This window comes from Erythrolamprus reginae, chromosome 1, assembly GCF_031021105.1.
Source record: "Erythrolamprus reginae isolate rEryReg1 chromosome 1, rEryReg1.hap1, whole genome shotgun sequence".
Classification (NCBI taxonomy): Eukaryota; Metazoa; Chordata; class Lepidosauria; order Squamata; family Dipsadidae; genus Erythrolamprus; species Erythrolamprus reginae.
In genome coordinates, this window is record NC_091950.1 from 277587120 (window position 1) to 277602751 (window position 15632).

The window sequence follows — 15632 nt, forward strand, 5'->3', positions numbered from 1 at the left end:
AACTATGCCAAACAAAAAATAAAAAAACTCCATAATCAAATACCCCCAAATGGAAGATACCTCTACCAATGACAATATATGCTATAAATGTAATAAAACCACATTGTAATAAAAGAGAATGAAGAATTCAAAAAATGCCATGTGCTCAAATTATGCTTACAATACTTGCCTGGAAATAAACAAAAATGTAGCCAATTTCCTACAAAAAGCTCCCACATTTATTTGTTTCTGTCCATTGTGTCTACCTATACTGGATGATCTAATTACCATGTTTGATATACTTACTCATCAAAGTCACCCTTAAACGGGAACAAAAACATAATACCATTGTTCTATTTGGGTTTAAAGTCACAAATGAACTTGATATAGATTAGGTTCACAAAATTATTGCATCAAAATTCCCCACTGAAGAAATCATTGAAGTTTAAGTATAGACATGGTTCTGTAGCCCCACAGAGTTATTTGCAAAAACGAATAAAAATTCATTTATGCTATAAACTCTATTAACAGAAATTAAAGCTTCACTCAAGGCATGACCTATCCATATTACAATGAATCCACTACTACGAACTCTGAGCAGATCTCAAAAAATATCAAGACCAAAGACAAACCAACCTGTACATCAACTACCACGCTGGCTGCATCAAAACTAAGACCCACAATCCACCAGCCAACCTTCAAACCACCATCACCCAAAAGCATTCAAACTCCCAATCCACCTTCAACCAAAATCAACCCCCATAAACCAAAACTAGGTATGCACGCCCCTTATTTCCTCAATATCAACCACTGCTGATCTTAAATGCAAACTAATGAATTCAAGAAGCATCGTTAACAAAATACCTGAACTCCTTCTCTTACTAAAAACTGCTAAATTTGACGTTATATTTATCTGCAAAACATGGCTAAATGCATCCCTCCCCAACTCCATTATCACAGTGACTATCATGTTTACTGATCTGATCGCGAAACCCATAGAGGAGGTGGAATTGTAATCTTCTATAAGAAATCACTGAACCTAAAAAAGGTGCAAGTTAAACATGAATTCGATCTTCAAGAAACTATTATCTATGAACTGACCTTAAATACCATTCTTTGTCTCCTACTATGTTATTGAACCCCTGATTATGACATCACACATGGGAACAAGCTAACCTCACTACTAACGTGGGCAGCTTCCTACCCACTTCCTCTTATATTTCTTGGTGACTTAATCTACCTCAAAGTAGATTGAGGTAGGGTCCTACAACTGAAACCATACATTCAACCCTTTAAAATGCTATTATCAATCTAGGGCTAGATCAACTAGTAACGGACAATACTAACAATTGTCTTGATCTCATCTTCTGCAACAGTTTACACTCAATTTATGGACTACAAATAAAAGAACTCTTTCTCAACAGTGACCATAGCATGATTGACTTTTGTCTCAACATATGTCCTTACAGAAACCCCCTCAATGATGGGATAACCAATTACAACTTTAAAAAGCCAGCTATTATATCAGAGATGCCGACCTCTTGTCTCTCGATGGGCATGCACTATTCTCTGACTGTAATACTGTACTGCTGAAGACTACTACAATATATTGTTTGAAATCCAAAAAGTCATTAAATTATATGTACCACTAATAGTCACCGAAACCAAGAAAAATAAATTACCCATAAAAATAAGGAAGCTCCAGTCCAAAAAAAAGATCTCTTTGGTGAAAAAATAAAACAGGCTATGTTGCAAACTTTAAAAGCCACTACAAAAATCTGTGTCACCAATAAAGACTGAATGCACCAATTATCACATCAATCAAGAAGTAAACCTTCTACACACAAAGTTCACATGTGCTTCTCTAACTTTGTAAACAACCATCTCAAAGATCCATCCCACCCTTAAGGAACCCAATGGTAAAGACTATAACAATGAAACAGCTAAAGCCAACCTCTTTAAGTCATTATTCAGCTCAGTCTTTGTAAACAGCAATGGCTAATGCCCAATATTTCCTAGTTGTACCACAATCAACTTTGATTTTACAGAAAATAACACTAGAAAGGCATTACGCAACCTAAAACCATATCTATCTATAGGGCCTGATGGACTATGTGCATACTTTTTTAAAAGCTCTCCACAATCGTGGCTAAACCTCTAAGCATAATTGTGCTAGAGCCCACTATAACAACATTGCCAAAAAAGCATTAAGAGTTGTTAATTTAAATCTTAGCCTCAAGTGATACACTTGTGTTGATGAATAATCAGAAATGAGGTCCATCTCAATCTCTTTGAAATCCTGGGTGGGGTTTTTTTTTTTTACTTGGGCAAATTTTTATTAGCAATAAACCCCTTCCCCCCCTTTTTTGACAATAAGGATGATGATTGTATTCACTCCTTGCTTTGTGTTTCAGGGTCCTAAAGGGCCTCCTGGGATGCCAGGATTCCAAGTAAGCTATTTCATAAGAAATCTGGGTCAGTACTTTTATTCTGTTTTTTGTGTAAGTCTTCCTTGATACCTAATGCTCCAAATGTTCCTTCTACAGGGACCAAGAGGACCTCCTGGATTTCCTGGGACTCCTGGAACTCCTGGCCGTGATGTAAGTACTAATAAATATAGGGTAGTAGTAATATCTTCTTGAACAAAAGCAATACAACAACAAACCCTGCATTATCTTTATGTACATTTAGGGTATTCCAGGTCGAGATGGAAAGCCAGGAATCCCAGGCCCTCCAGGTGACCCAGTATGTATATAAACTAACTCTTACACTGAAGGCTGTAAAGTATCTAAAATCACTAAAATTTAAATACAGATAGACCTTGAGTTGCAACAGCTCATTTAGCGATCGTTCAAAGTGAAAATGGCATTGAAAAAAAATGACCAATTTTTCATATCTACAACCATTGCAACAACTCCATGGTCACGTGATCAAAATTCAGATGCTTGGCAACAACTCATTTTTATAACTATTGCAATTGCAATGTCATGGGGGCTCTTTTTGTAACTTTTTGATAAAGCAAAGTCAATGGGAAAGCCAAATTCACATAACAATTGCTTTGCTAACTTAATGATTGCAATGATTCACTTAACAACTGGTAAAAAAAGAACATAAAATGCGGCAAAATTAACTTATTAACTGTCTCACTTAGCAGCAGAAAGTTGGGTTCAATTGTGGCTGTATATATATATATATATTAAGTCAATTATTTACATTTAAAGAGTTGAAATTATCTTTGGATCAATTCCTTAAATGATCCCTACATTGCTAGAAAAGATATATGTATTAGATAACAGATATAAGTGTAAACATAATTATGAATACATGAAATGGATATGAATAAAAGGGAACATTAGCACAGGGACGGTAATGTTTATATATGCACTTTAAAGACCTCTTAGGAATGGGATAAGGTCACCTAAAGTTAAAGTTTTTGGGGTGTGGGGAAGAAGAGTCAGGTAGTGCATTCTAGGCATTGACAACTCCATTACTGAAGTCGTATTTTCTGCAATCAAGTTTGGAGTGGCTTACCATAAATTTGTATCTATTGTGTACTCGTGTATTGTTGTGGTTGAAGCTGAAGTATTCATTAACAGGTATGACATTGTAGCAGATAATTTTATGTACTACGCTTAGGTCAGACCAAAGGCGGCATAGTTCTAAATTGTCTAAGCCCAAAATTTCAAGTCTGGTGGCATAAGGTATTCTGTTGCGAGCAGAGGAATGGAGGACTCTTCTCGTGAAATATCTCTGGACTTGATTGATTGTTTTAATGTCTAATATGCATTCCATTGTTTTATTTAAATAACAATAAAATCTCACAATAAATTATATAATAGCAGGTTAAATTCAGATTGCTTTCAACAATTATTGATCATCTCTCCCAATGTCAAAAATAGGGATAAACTGCATACCTTATTAACTTTTAAAACAGTGCTATCTTTTGATACAAGTGTTGTACACTGTTTATCTGAATAGGTGGAATAAACAAATGCAGTAAAGAAAAAAGTAATGTGTTTTGGTATTGTATAAACAGCAATCTAACAGTGTGTTTAATTACAGGTTGCTCTTCCTCTCCTTGGTGATATAAGTACTTTATTAAAGGTAATTGCCATTTTGTAGCCACTCTATCCCTTTTTTTAAAGAACACACATTTTCATAGGCTCGGTGGTTTGCATCCTGTTAGTCTTATCAGTCTTTGGAATGCACTGGTCTCCTATATATAGATGTCACAATGATTAGAAGCAATGGAACATCTACAACAATGTAGATGTCATTATTCATAATTCACCATCCACAATTTTTATTAACAGTTAATGGTAAGTCAACCCAGAGTTTATAATTTAGGGTAAAGAGTTTCATGTGCCTGTGGGTTTTCGTGCCTCTTCTGTTTGGAGGATGACTTTATTTCTCCACACACACACACCCAACCTCCATTCATTCATGGCCAGTTCTCAGAGACCCTGTAGTTTTCTTGACAAGGTTTCTCAGATATATTTGCCGCCTTCCAAGGGCTGAGAGAAAGTGACTGGCCCAAGATCTCCTAGCTGTCTTTGTGCCTCATATTCTCTTAGTCTATAGCCTGATGCCTTAACCATTAGACCAAACTGAAGGATTATGTTTCTTTTACAAAAATGTAAAATGACTGATGCTTTTTTCTGCATGTATAACATCCATGCATTTTCAAAATCTTACTATCTAAAGTTTTGTTCAACCAACTTTTACAGAAGTTCCCTGAGTAAAGGAGACTCCTGTTTACAAATAATTCTTAAGTTTAACATTGGATGTGATTCTTCTATTTATCACTTCATAAACAAAAATCTAAAATAAAGCAATTTTCCCTTAAGCTCTGCTTTAAATTATCTTAGAAGGATAACCACCAAGATTTTTTATCTTTTGGTCAGAATGTTTTTCTCAGAGGAGAAAATGCAATATTGTAAACTTATCATAGGCAGGATCTTAAAGTCAGGAAGGCATATCTGGTATAATTTCTTGTGTGAATACATTATCCAAGGCTACTTTAAAAAAACACTCTATCATTGCCTTTGTGCCATTAAGGGAGATCCTGGTCCAAGAGGTCCCCCAGGGATTCCAGGAAGGGAAGGGTCAAAGGTGAGTTCCTCATGTGAGCTTTTTAAAATGAGGCTTGTGGATTTTATTTAATTTTACATGCAAGTTTCTTGCTTTTTAAGGTTGTAAATACATCATTATCACCACCAGAAATAATTAACATTTTGGCAGGTTAAAAGACCATGTGCATCCCATATTCCTGCACCATTCCCCTCAGAATAAGTGACCAGTTCTAGTTGGTCAACTCTTCTGGAAATGGCATAGAAGCTTTTAATTAAAGAGATGATTGCACAGGAGCAGAATTTATGAAGGAAACATTGTAAGAAAAGGAATCTGGGCCAGGTAATAGGCATTCCTACTTAACGTTGCATTTTACAGAAAATGCAGGAACAACGAAGGGCCAGGGAGAATTCCTGTACAAAATTATCTTGAACATTTTTTCACAAACATACACACATACACACACAGTGATCTCTCTTACTCTGTCATTCAGCATCAATACTGCAGTTCAGTGAAAATTAAACAGTTTTCTTGAATTTAGTAAGATTCAGCTCCAAGTATGCCTTGGATTACAAAGTTAACCATGTCAATGTTTATATGCTTGTAAGCCATCATTGATGATGCCATTGTTAGAGTTAAAGAACAAGGAGTATGTTACAATCTCTGCGGGGCTATTTTGGCATCCATTACTTGAAATTGTTTCCTTGGATAAATGTAAACCAAGCAATGTCTATTTTCTTTGTCCCAAGGGGAGCAAAGGGGAACGTGGATTTCCTGGTCTTCTGGGAGAGAAAGGCGATGAGGTATGAAAATCTGCTCCTGCTGTAACAAGAGTGGTTTTCCTATTAGTGTTACCCTTGTCATCTTCCAGGTCTTCATTCTAGGCTTTCAGGCATTTGATTTAACAAACCTTGCTGCTGTCACAGCCACATCTATTAACCCTCTCGCTACAGCCCTAGAAAGCAAGACATTTTTGGCATAGAAAAAGCATTTCTCCACTATCGGTTCCTGACAAAGTAAATTTACTTCATTGTTCCCCCGCCTTCTGCCAAAAAAAATGATTTTCCTTATTGATATTACTGAAGGCAGAAATTCTCCCCTGGTTAAAAAAAAATATGACTGCAGGTTCATGGATTCCCACATGACCAAGGATCTTTGGGATAAAGGGATTTTTAAAGGTATTTTTTTCCCTCTAGAAACATTTTTAAATTAAGAAATTTAAATGAAAGGTTATTTCCTGCTTTCAGTTGAATAAAACATTCCTTACTTATTCTCTTCTCCATAAATCTCTTACCATTTTTTCTGCTTTTATTCCATTAGCCTGTCTTTCTCTTCATTTCATTCTCCCCCTTTCCTTTTTCTTCCTCTTTTCCCCCCTATCTCGCTCTGTATGCACCTGTTTCTCCTCTGTCTATAAAATAGAAAACATACCATAGATAGTGCAAAATGGTGTAATTGGCCATACCTCCACTTGGTAGCTGGAAAGCAATAGCAATAGCACTTATATACCACTTCACAATACTTTTACAGCCCTCTCCAAGTAGTTTACAAAGTCAGCATATTGCCCCAACAATCTAGGTCCTCATACAAGGGCTAATCATGTATAACTTGACAAATAGCTTATCAGAATATATTTCGGGAGACACTATATTTATTGATTTTTAAAAGATAGGCACAGGCTTAAATACAACGCCAACTATATACAACTATGAATCTTTATGCTTTGTCTATTAGGAAAAATTAAAATTAAAAAAAATAACAATATGGCATAGCATAATGTAGCACCAATATAGCACAACACTAATAATAATAATAATAATAATAATAATAATAATAATAATAATAATATTTAATATTAGATTTGCCATTTTATACTGTTTTATCACTGCTGCGAGCCACCCCGAGTCTGCGGAGAGGGGCGGCATACAAATCTAATAAATAAATTATTATTATTATTATTATTATTATTATTATTATTATTATTATTATTATTATTATTATTTAATAGATTTGTATGCCACCCCTCTCCGTAGACTCGGAAACTAAACTCCATAGACTAAATCGGAAACCTGTTCAATAAAATAGGCAGAATTATTCCAAATTCACCACAGGCAAGCAATTATATTCATTTATTTGGGTGACTTTCAATATCCTTACAGGTTTCTATACAATAATAATAATAATATTAATTTATTGGATTTGTATGCCGCCCCTCTCCGTAGACTCGGGGCGGCTAACAACAATGATAAAAACAGCATGTGACAATCCAATAATAAAACAACTAAAAACCCTTATTATAAAACCAAACATACACACAGACATACCATGCATAACTTGTAATGGCCTGAATTCTGGGAGTTGAAGTCCAAATGTCTTCAAGTTGCCAAGGTTGGGAAACACTGGCCTAGGAGGAAGGAATATCTCAACTCCCCCATGCCTGGCAGTATAAATGAGTCAATGCAATAAAGGAAGCAGCAAGAGCAGAAAATTCAGACACCTGACGTCAAGCAATTCTTAGCAATACTTCACTCTTCAGAACCCATGAGCCAAAGGCAAATCCAAATAAAAGGGAGGGTTTATAATTGGCAATTAGATTTTTAAGAGGCTCCAGAGTGAGTGCAAATCTTTTTATTAGATGGTTGGGTGCCACCCGGATTCATTTGGTTACTGAGCAAGAGTCAAACTGCTACACAGCTGATAAGCTTCTTAAGCAATCTAGCACTCTTGAGTGGTTCTCATATTCTACTGCACTGCAAGTAGCTAAATTAATCCTGCATCCAGGGCAGCAGATTGTATCTGAATGAAATAGAGTTTCAAAATCAGCAAAGCAGGGTTGTGCTTTAAGTCATTCTGAAAATGCTTCTGGTTCCACTGATCTTTGAATAAACCTCACGGGAGAATTTTGAGAGAGTATACATGTACTAAAATGGATTCTTTTCCCAGGCAGAAAGGGGGAATTAAAGTAATGGTATCAAGAAACATGTCCTGTTTCCAGATTTTTAAAAAATGTGATTTCAACATTCTTTCACTTTTATAGTACAGTAGTACCTCTAGATACGAGTTGCTCTACATGCGAGAATTTCTAGATACGAGCTAGCAGGGGAGAGACATTTCTGTTCTATTTCCGAGCTGAAATTCGGGATACGAGCCGAGCGTCCACTAGGTGGCGCAAGAATCCTTGCTTTTGGTTAGAATCCTTGCTTTTAGTTATCTCCGAGGGGGAAAAAGTTATTTGTTCCAGAATACGAGTTGCCTCGAGATACAAGCTCCCTTATGGAATCAATTATGCTCATATCTAGGGGTACTACTCTATATTGAGTTTGATTGTCTGCGGAGAGGGGCAGCATACAAATCTAAATAATAAATAAATAAATAAATTGTAAACTTGAATTAGTACCTGCTTCTTTTCCCTATATGTTTAGGAATCTTCTTACCGATTAGCATAATGTTTGACCTATCTGAACTATTTGTGCATAGAAAATATTTACTGCTATATAACTGCATTTTCTATAAATTTAGGTAAAGATTCTTAGGTATAGAATTCATACACACAAGCCGCTCCGAGTCCACGGAGAGGGGCGGCATACAAGTCTAACAAATTAAAATAAATTAAATATTCCCATTCACATATTTTGATTTATTTCAGGGCCTTCAAGGAATTCCAGGACTACCTGGTGTGGTAGGACCGCCAGGATCTTCTGTAAGCATTTGCTTTTATATTTGCCAGTGAAATATTGAAGCCTAATTACTTGACAGCTGCCGCTCAATGTGACTTGAAAAGATGATTTGCTAAATTGAGTGCAAATAATGGTACTTGATAGGTTACAGCAAAAGGAAATATCTTAGCTGATTCCCTGCAGGTCAGAGCTTGTTAGTACTTCAGTGCAGATCAGTAGGAAGTTCTAGGTATATATTATTATTTATTAGTTCAATTTGTGTGCCACAAAACCCCCTAAGCACTCTGGGAAGCTCACAACCAAAAATATTATTATTATTATTATTATTATTATTATTATTATTATTATTATTATTATTATTTAGGTTTTACCTCTGCAGGTCTGCTTCTATTGTGTAATAATAAAGTGACCCATTAACTCCCAGTTAATGTGTGGTTGTCTGTGTGGTTCTTTCTGCTTCCAACGCAAGAATTAATTGATTAAGGAAGAAAAATGAAAATCCTCTTTTAAAGCCTCAAGCTAACTTATACCTGGTAAAATAGAAAACACCCTTCTTGGTATTTATATTTCCAGCACAGAAGTAGAAGGCATGTTTTAGGGCAGCTCATTCACCTTTGGTCCTTACTTGTCACTCAGCTCTCACTTGTGGTTCCTAATAGCTGTAGCATGCACAGTGGCCACACTAGAATCGGCCACACTAATAGAATCATGGCAAATAATTTGTCAAAGCTGGGGGAAAGAAAGGAAATGACATCAGAAAAACAATTTTCAGCCATTCTATTTTAAAAATATGTCAAAGACATACAGCATCAATAAGATGCAGTACAGTACTTTGCTTCAAGTATGAAGATAAAGTGTGCTTTAGTTATACGAAGAGGTGCAGCGAGGAACATCTTTGAAGAAACTTTGGAAACTTCAGGAAGCCCTGAGTAGTAGCAAGGATGTTTGCACATGCTGATCCTTGGGTGGCATTTTGCTTATCCTGTAGCATTTGCACTTATTTGCACATTTGTTTAGGAAAACTTACTTGAAGGACTGTTTTCTGCTGTGTCAGACATATCCGCTCCGAGTCCTCGGAGAGGGGCGGCATACAAATCTAATAAATTATTATTATTATCCTCAGATCAACCGGAGAGGATTTTTTTCTGTGTTTTACCCACAATGTAGGCAGTATGACATAGATTGTATAGGGAGTTCTCAAAAATTAACCTTGTAAGTAGTGTTGGGCGAACTTTTAAAAGTTCGGGTTCGGCATTCGCTCGAACACCGTGAAGCGCCGCCACCCAGGAGAAGAGTGGGGAATCCCATCATGGGATTCCCCACCTCCTTTTGGTTGTGGCGCTGCAAGCAAAACGAGGTGGGAAATCCCACGATGGGATTCCAGGGGCGGGGCTTTGACATCACGGGGACTCCTTCCTGGCCAGCCGAAACAGGGAGGAAGGAGTCTCTGTGATGTCAAAGCCCCGCCCCCGGAATCCCATCATGGGATTCCCCACCTCCTTTTGCTTGCAGTGCCCCTGAGGCATCCTTTTCCGTAAAAATAAAAGGAAGCAAAAGGAGGTGGGGAATTCCCCACCTCCTTGTTTATTTTTACGGAAAAGGACTCTGCAGCGGCGGTGTTTGGGTTTGGGTTCGGTGAACTCACCCGATCTTCACGGCAAAGTTCGGGTGAGTTCGTTGAACCCAAACTTCGTTGGGTTCGCCCAACACTACTTGTGAGGAATATGTTACCCTAGGTTGGGTGCTGATTATGTTAATGAAATGTCATGATTTGCTTTCCTTCAGATAAAAGGTTTACTTGGAAAATGAGTTTCTCTACAATGTTAGTTTTGGTTTACATCTGATATGTCATAAATAATTGCACAAAAATCATTTGTTTAAAACACGGCTTTCAAATGTCATAACTCTGAACGTTATGACATTAAATTCTTTTGTTTTATGTAGTTTCTTTGTTTTACAGGGCACAATAGGAAGACCTGGACATCCTGGTTCGCCAGGAACAAAAGGCGAGAAGGTTTGCTACTCTTCATAGTACACAAATTCCCCTCTCAAAGCATTTTTATGGTTTCTACTTAATTTCTTCTTAGTTAAATAAATAATTCCAGGTGCGCTCTTTAACATTGTTGAGATTGAATCTTTCATCTTTCAAAGATTTGTGGTTTACATAGTTTGCATAGCAATACAAAGAAAGTAATAACTACACAGATTTGTTAGAGCTGTTTCACATTTTTAAAATGCTATCTCTTATCTCAGTGGTAATTCCAAAATTTCTTTGCACTTGACCCTCAATAAATACGGACCCAAACATTGATTGTTTCTGATAGCAGAAAGTGTAGTACTGATCTCATCTTTTTGCTGAAAGTTTATAACTCTAAATGTGGTCATTTATCAACATGTAAACCCCAAAACTGACTTCTTAAACATGTTTAAATGATTTCTTTGAATAGATGAGTTCATTTAAAAAAAAACTTGGTTTTGAAGTGTTCTGAGAGCTTCAATGTCAACAGCATTCTTGAGACTCTCATAACCCAACTGTGTTTAATGTTCTTCATTTGAGAATGAGTGCATTCTGCTACAACAATTTCTTTGATAGTACAGATTAATCACCATCAATGTCATCTTTTAAGATAGAGCAATGCACTTTCTTTTCATTTTTATATTCTGAATTTATATATTGCAGAGACAATTTGTCATAAGGTTTTTTACATTGGGGAGACAATTTGTCACAGGGAACTGGTGGCAGTTATTTAGAAAAATATTTTCATCTTCAATAAAATATCTCCATTTTTCTAAACTTTATTAACTTCAATAATCTATCTGCCAAATACTGTGTCCCACAGTGAAGTACTGTAGTTACAGATAGTATTTTACAGCACACACATCAAGAATGTTGATTTGGTCTTTTGCTTCTGAATAGATTTTTAAAAACTGCACGTAAAAGAATAGAATTAAGGTTTTTTTTAATTGCATGGTAATTGTCCCCATGGTTAGATTAGAATATTTCTTAGTCATTAAACTGAAGAGCAGAGAACATTTGGATTTACCATTGAGATATTTAAAAGCATTTTTATGTGAAAGTGCTCTAGCAATTCTAAATATTATTTATTACTACTATACTACACGTTTTAAATGCAAGAATTATCTGTATGTATTCTGTAACATCGTACTGTTCTATGTGGAACAGGTCTTTTCAGAGTGTTATTCTTTTTTTGTTTCTTTGTTTAGGGAAGTGAGGGTGCTCCTGGAAAACCTGGACCACCTGTAAGTAATTTCAATTCTCTTATAAGTGGCTGAAGTCCTAAAACAGTGATGGCGAATCTATGGCACGGGTGCCACAGCTGGCACGAGAATCCATATCTGCTGGCATGCGAGCCATTATCCTAGCTCAGCTGCAATGTATATGTGCGTGCTGGCCAGCTGGTTTTTGGCTTGCCCGAAGGCTCAAGGACGGCATTTTCGGCTTCCGGAGAATCTCCGGGGGGAGGGCATTTTTGCCTCTGGAGACTGGAGAGGGTGAAAAACAGTCCTACTGGACCCACCAGAGTTTGGGAAATGGGCTATTTTAGGCTTTCAAAGGACCTCCGGTGGGAACAGGGGAGGCCATTTTTGTTGTTGCCAAGGCATAGAATTATGGGTGCGGCCACTCGTGCACGTGTTTTCGGCACCAAGGAAAAAAAGGTTCGCTATTACTGTCCTAAAATATTTCATAGTATGATTTTGGTGGACTAGATTCCCAAAGTTAGGGCAATATATCATTAATAAAGGTCTGTATCATGGAACCACTGAACTAGTGATGGGCTACCCAAATTTTTACTACCACACTGTGTTAGTATGCATTTTGTTTCAACATCTTTCAGTACAAATTTGGTGCTCTGGGGTGGAGCTCCAAATTTTGCTACCGGAAGTGCGTTCCTGATTATTCCTGTAGGAGCCCATCACTGCATTGAACCTAATCTGGGATTAGAATTAATTTCCTAACAGCTTCAGTAGGTCAAATGTTGTCAGTCCCTTATTCCTAGAGAGGCGGCTGGCCTTAAGATGATCAGTTTCTATAAGTGGAAACAATATTTTCCTGGAGAAAGGTAGTCCATGGAGTCAAAGCAGGGAAATTGTCCCCCTCTCATTCTTCATGGAGACCTGTTTTCTACGCAGCAACAAATGGAGAAATATTCAGTGATAGCCCTTGAAAATATTTGGATTATATTTTCCTATCTGCTAACACATAGAAAAAAAGTTTTGGAATGGGAGATGTACATAATCTGTACAAGTGTTTCAAGACTTTGCTTTCTGCATGATCAAGGTCTTAAGCATAAAATTTATCAGGAAAGACTTAATGAACTCAATCTGTAGAATCTAGAGGACAGAAGGGAAAGGGGGGGACATGATCGAAAAATTTAAATATGTTAAAGGGTTAAATAAGGTTAAGGAGGGAAGTGTTTTTAATAGGAAAGCGAACACAAGAATAAGGGGGAACAATCTGAGGTTGGTTGGGGGAAAGATCAGAAGCAACGTGAGAAAATATTATTTTACTGAAAGAGTAGTAGATGCTTGGAACAAACTTCTAGGAGACGTGGTTGGTAAATCCACAGTAACTGAATTTAAACATGCCTGGGATAAATGTATATCCATCCTAAGATAAAATACAGGAAATAGTATAAAGGCAGACTAAACGCACCATGAGGTCTTTTTCTGCTGTCAATCTTCTATGTTTCTATGTTTCTACATGTTGATCCTGCAGATCTAAAATTTCCCCAAGCCTGTTTCTTGGTTTAGGAGAATTTCTGTTTTCATATTGTTGACTGAGATAAAAGATATGTAGTGCTGATATCTTTGAAGGCATCAGGACGAGTTTTAAGGTTTCTCATTAATATATTCTTTTTATTTTTTTTCTTCAGGGTATATCATATAGTGAAAGTAGTGGCATGAGCAGCTTATATAAACTACAGGTATTTAGCATGGAAAACATTTTTTCTTTGTTGAATGTATATCCTGTTTTTATTGTTTAAAAGGACCAAAATGAAGAAACAATCAGTTTTAATAATTTACATTTTTTTAAAAAAAATCAATGCAGATCCTCTAAGAACTATCCGCACCTTTTACATCTGAAACATATAATATTCCATAATATAAAACAGAAGTCTCTTAATCCACAAAAGATAAATTTTAAAAAGTAAGAACAATGGCACTAAGATAAGTATAAATTACTTTACAAGACTTAAATTTTACTTTAATGTGAAGTGTTTTTTTTTCTTTGCAGGGAAGTTCTAGTTATGCTGGACCCCCTGGGCCTCCTGTAAGTATGGAATCATTGTAGTTTTATATTTATTATATAGAATATACATACAATTTTGTAGAGGTTACAACACTTTCTTGTTTCTATCCAGAAACCGGACTAATAAGAAGAATAGCATTTTGCATAGTACTAATATTCACATAGTACTAATATTCCACTTCATTTTGGTGTCTTTTGATGTATTTTTCAATGTGACATTATAAATTAAAAAAAACATTATTGATTTTTTTCCATGGAAGAAAAAAAATGTTAAACAATCAAATTATATCTAGCATAGTTAGAAATGGTCAATATCAATGGACTAAATTCAACTATTAAAAGAAAACAAACATACAAAAAACTACAAAACGAAAATGCAGATCTAACCTGTCTACAGGAAACCCACATTCAAAAATCAGACAAAAACCTATTAGAAAATCCCAATCTTGGGAAAACATTTGTAATCCTAGCAGAGAATTAAAAAAGAGGCATAATAGTGTACGCCAAAGAGTGGCTTAACCCGAAACAGGTATACTCAGATGAAGAAGACAGAATCCTGATTATATAAATTTCGATAGATCAAAAAAAGATCTTAATAATAGCAATATATGCATCAAATACCAATCAAAAAGAATTCTATAAAAAATTATATGAACAAATAGCTACGACCCAAAATCCAAACATATGCCTGTTGGGAGATTTTAACGCAATAGTAGACCCAACAATTGACTACAAATCCGGGAGGAAAAATAACAAAACAAATAACAGAAACCGTTTACCACCAACATTCTTTGATATCGTAGAAGAATATAGATTAAAAGATACCTGGAGGGAAAGAAATAAATTTAAGACACAATTCACATACTACTCACCCCCTCACAAATCATGGTCCAGACTAGACATGTTTTGGACCACAAACGAGATGGAAAACATGACAGAAAAAATCAACATAGGCCCACGCTTAAAAAATCAACATAGTAACGCTTAAAACAGTCGAAAAAGTCTGTCAAGTCCAATGAGTATCGTAATCTTAGCTTATGCAGTTTACAATTAGAAATAACATCCGTGTTCAATTTCTTTTTTAAAAATTCAAAAGAGTTTAAACATGAAGATTATAATTTTATTTTTAAAATAGCATATTATTAAATAGTGCAGTTCTACCCAATGAATCTCACTGGGTTGCAGTTGTCCTGATTCCATGACAGCCTTCTTGTATGACATGTGCAGTTTGCATAAGTCCAATATGGTTTTGTGTTCAAAATGCTGAATTCACACTGGGAGAGACAGATTCTGGTCTATCATCAGTTAAAGAGTGGTTTTAGAGTTTTGACTGAAAATGGAGAAGGGTGTGTTTGTGGTAAACAAAATGCTAAAATCTAGATCAAAAAGTATAATGGGGAAGCAAAATAGAGCAAAATAAGGGAAGTCTTTTGATTTCCCAAGAATTTCTAGAGAAGAAAGTCTTTTGTATATTATTTGGCAGAAAAAGCTGTCAATTAAAAATAAAAGCTATAACAAATTAAAATGACTTCTGAGAAGAAGCTGTGATAAACTTAGCTAACAAATCTCCAGACTTTTATCATTCAAAAAAAGAGGAATGAAATGAAAAATTAACTTGAAATCTCATCAAAAAT

General features: G+C 35.9%; 1 protein-coding gene across 1 annotated transcript in view; it reads left to right on the plus strand.

Annotated features, from left to right (window-relative positions):
• Window positions 1-15632, plus strand: part of COL19A1 (collagen type XIX alpha 1 chain) — a 185048-nt gene that overhangs the window by 137459 nt on the left and 31957 nt on the right. The window contains exons 25-35 of the mRNA XM_070738981.1: window positions 2394-2429; window positions 2526-2579; window positions 2671-2724; window positions 4042-4083; window positions 5038-5091; window positions 5799-5852; window positions 8696-8749; window positions 10687-10740; window positions 11952-11987; window positions 13622-13672; window positions 13984-14019. Coding sequence (XP_070595082.1) covers window positions 2394-2429; window positions 2526-2579; window positions 2671-2724; window positions 4042-4083; window positions 5038-5091; window positions 5799-5852; window positions 8696-8749; window positions 10687-10740; window positions 11952-11987; window positions 13622-13672; window positions 13984-14019 — 525 coding nt within the window. The remainder of the gene's footprint in view (window positions 1-2393; window positions 2430-2525; window positions 2580-2670; window positions 2725-4041; window positions 4084-5037; window positions 5092-5798; window positions 5853-8695; window positions 8750-10686; window positions 10741-11951; window positions 11988-13621; window positions 13673-13983; window positions 14020-15632) is intronic.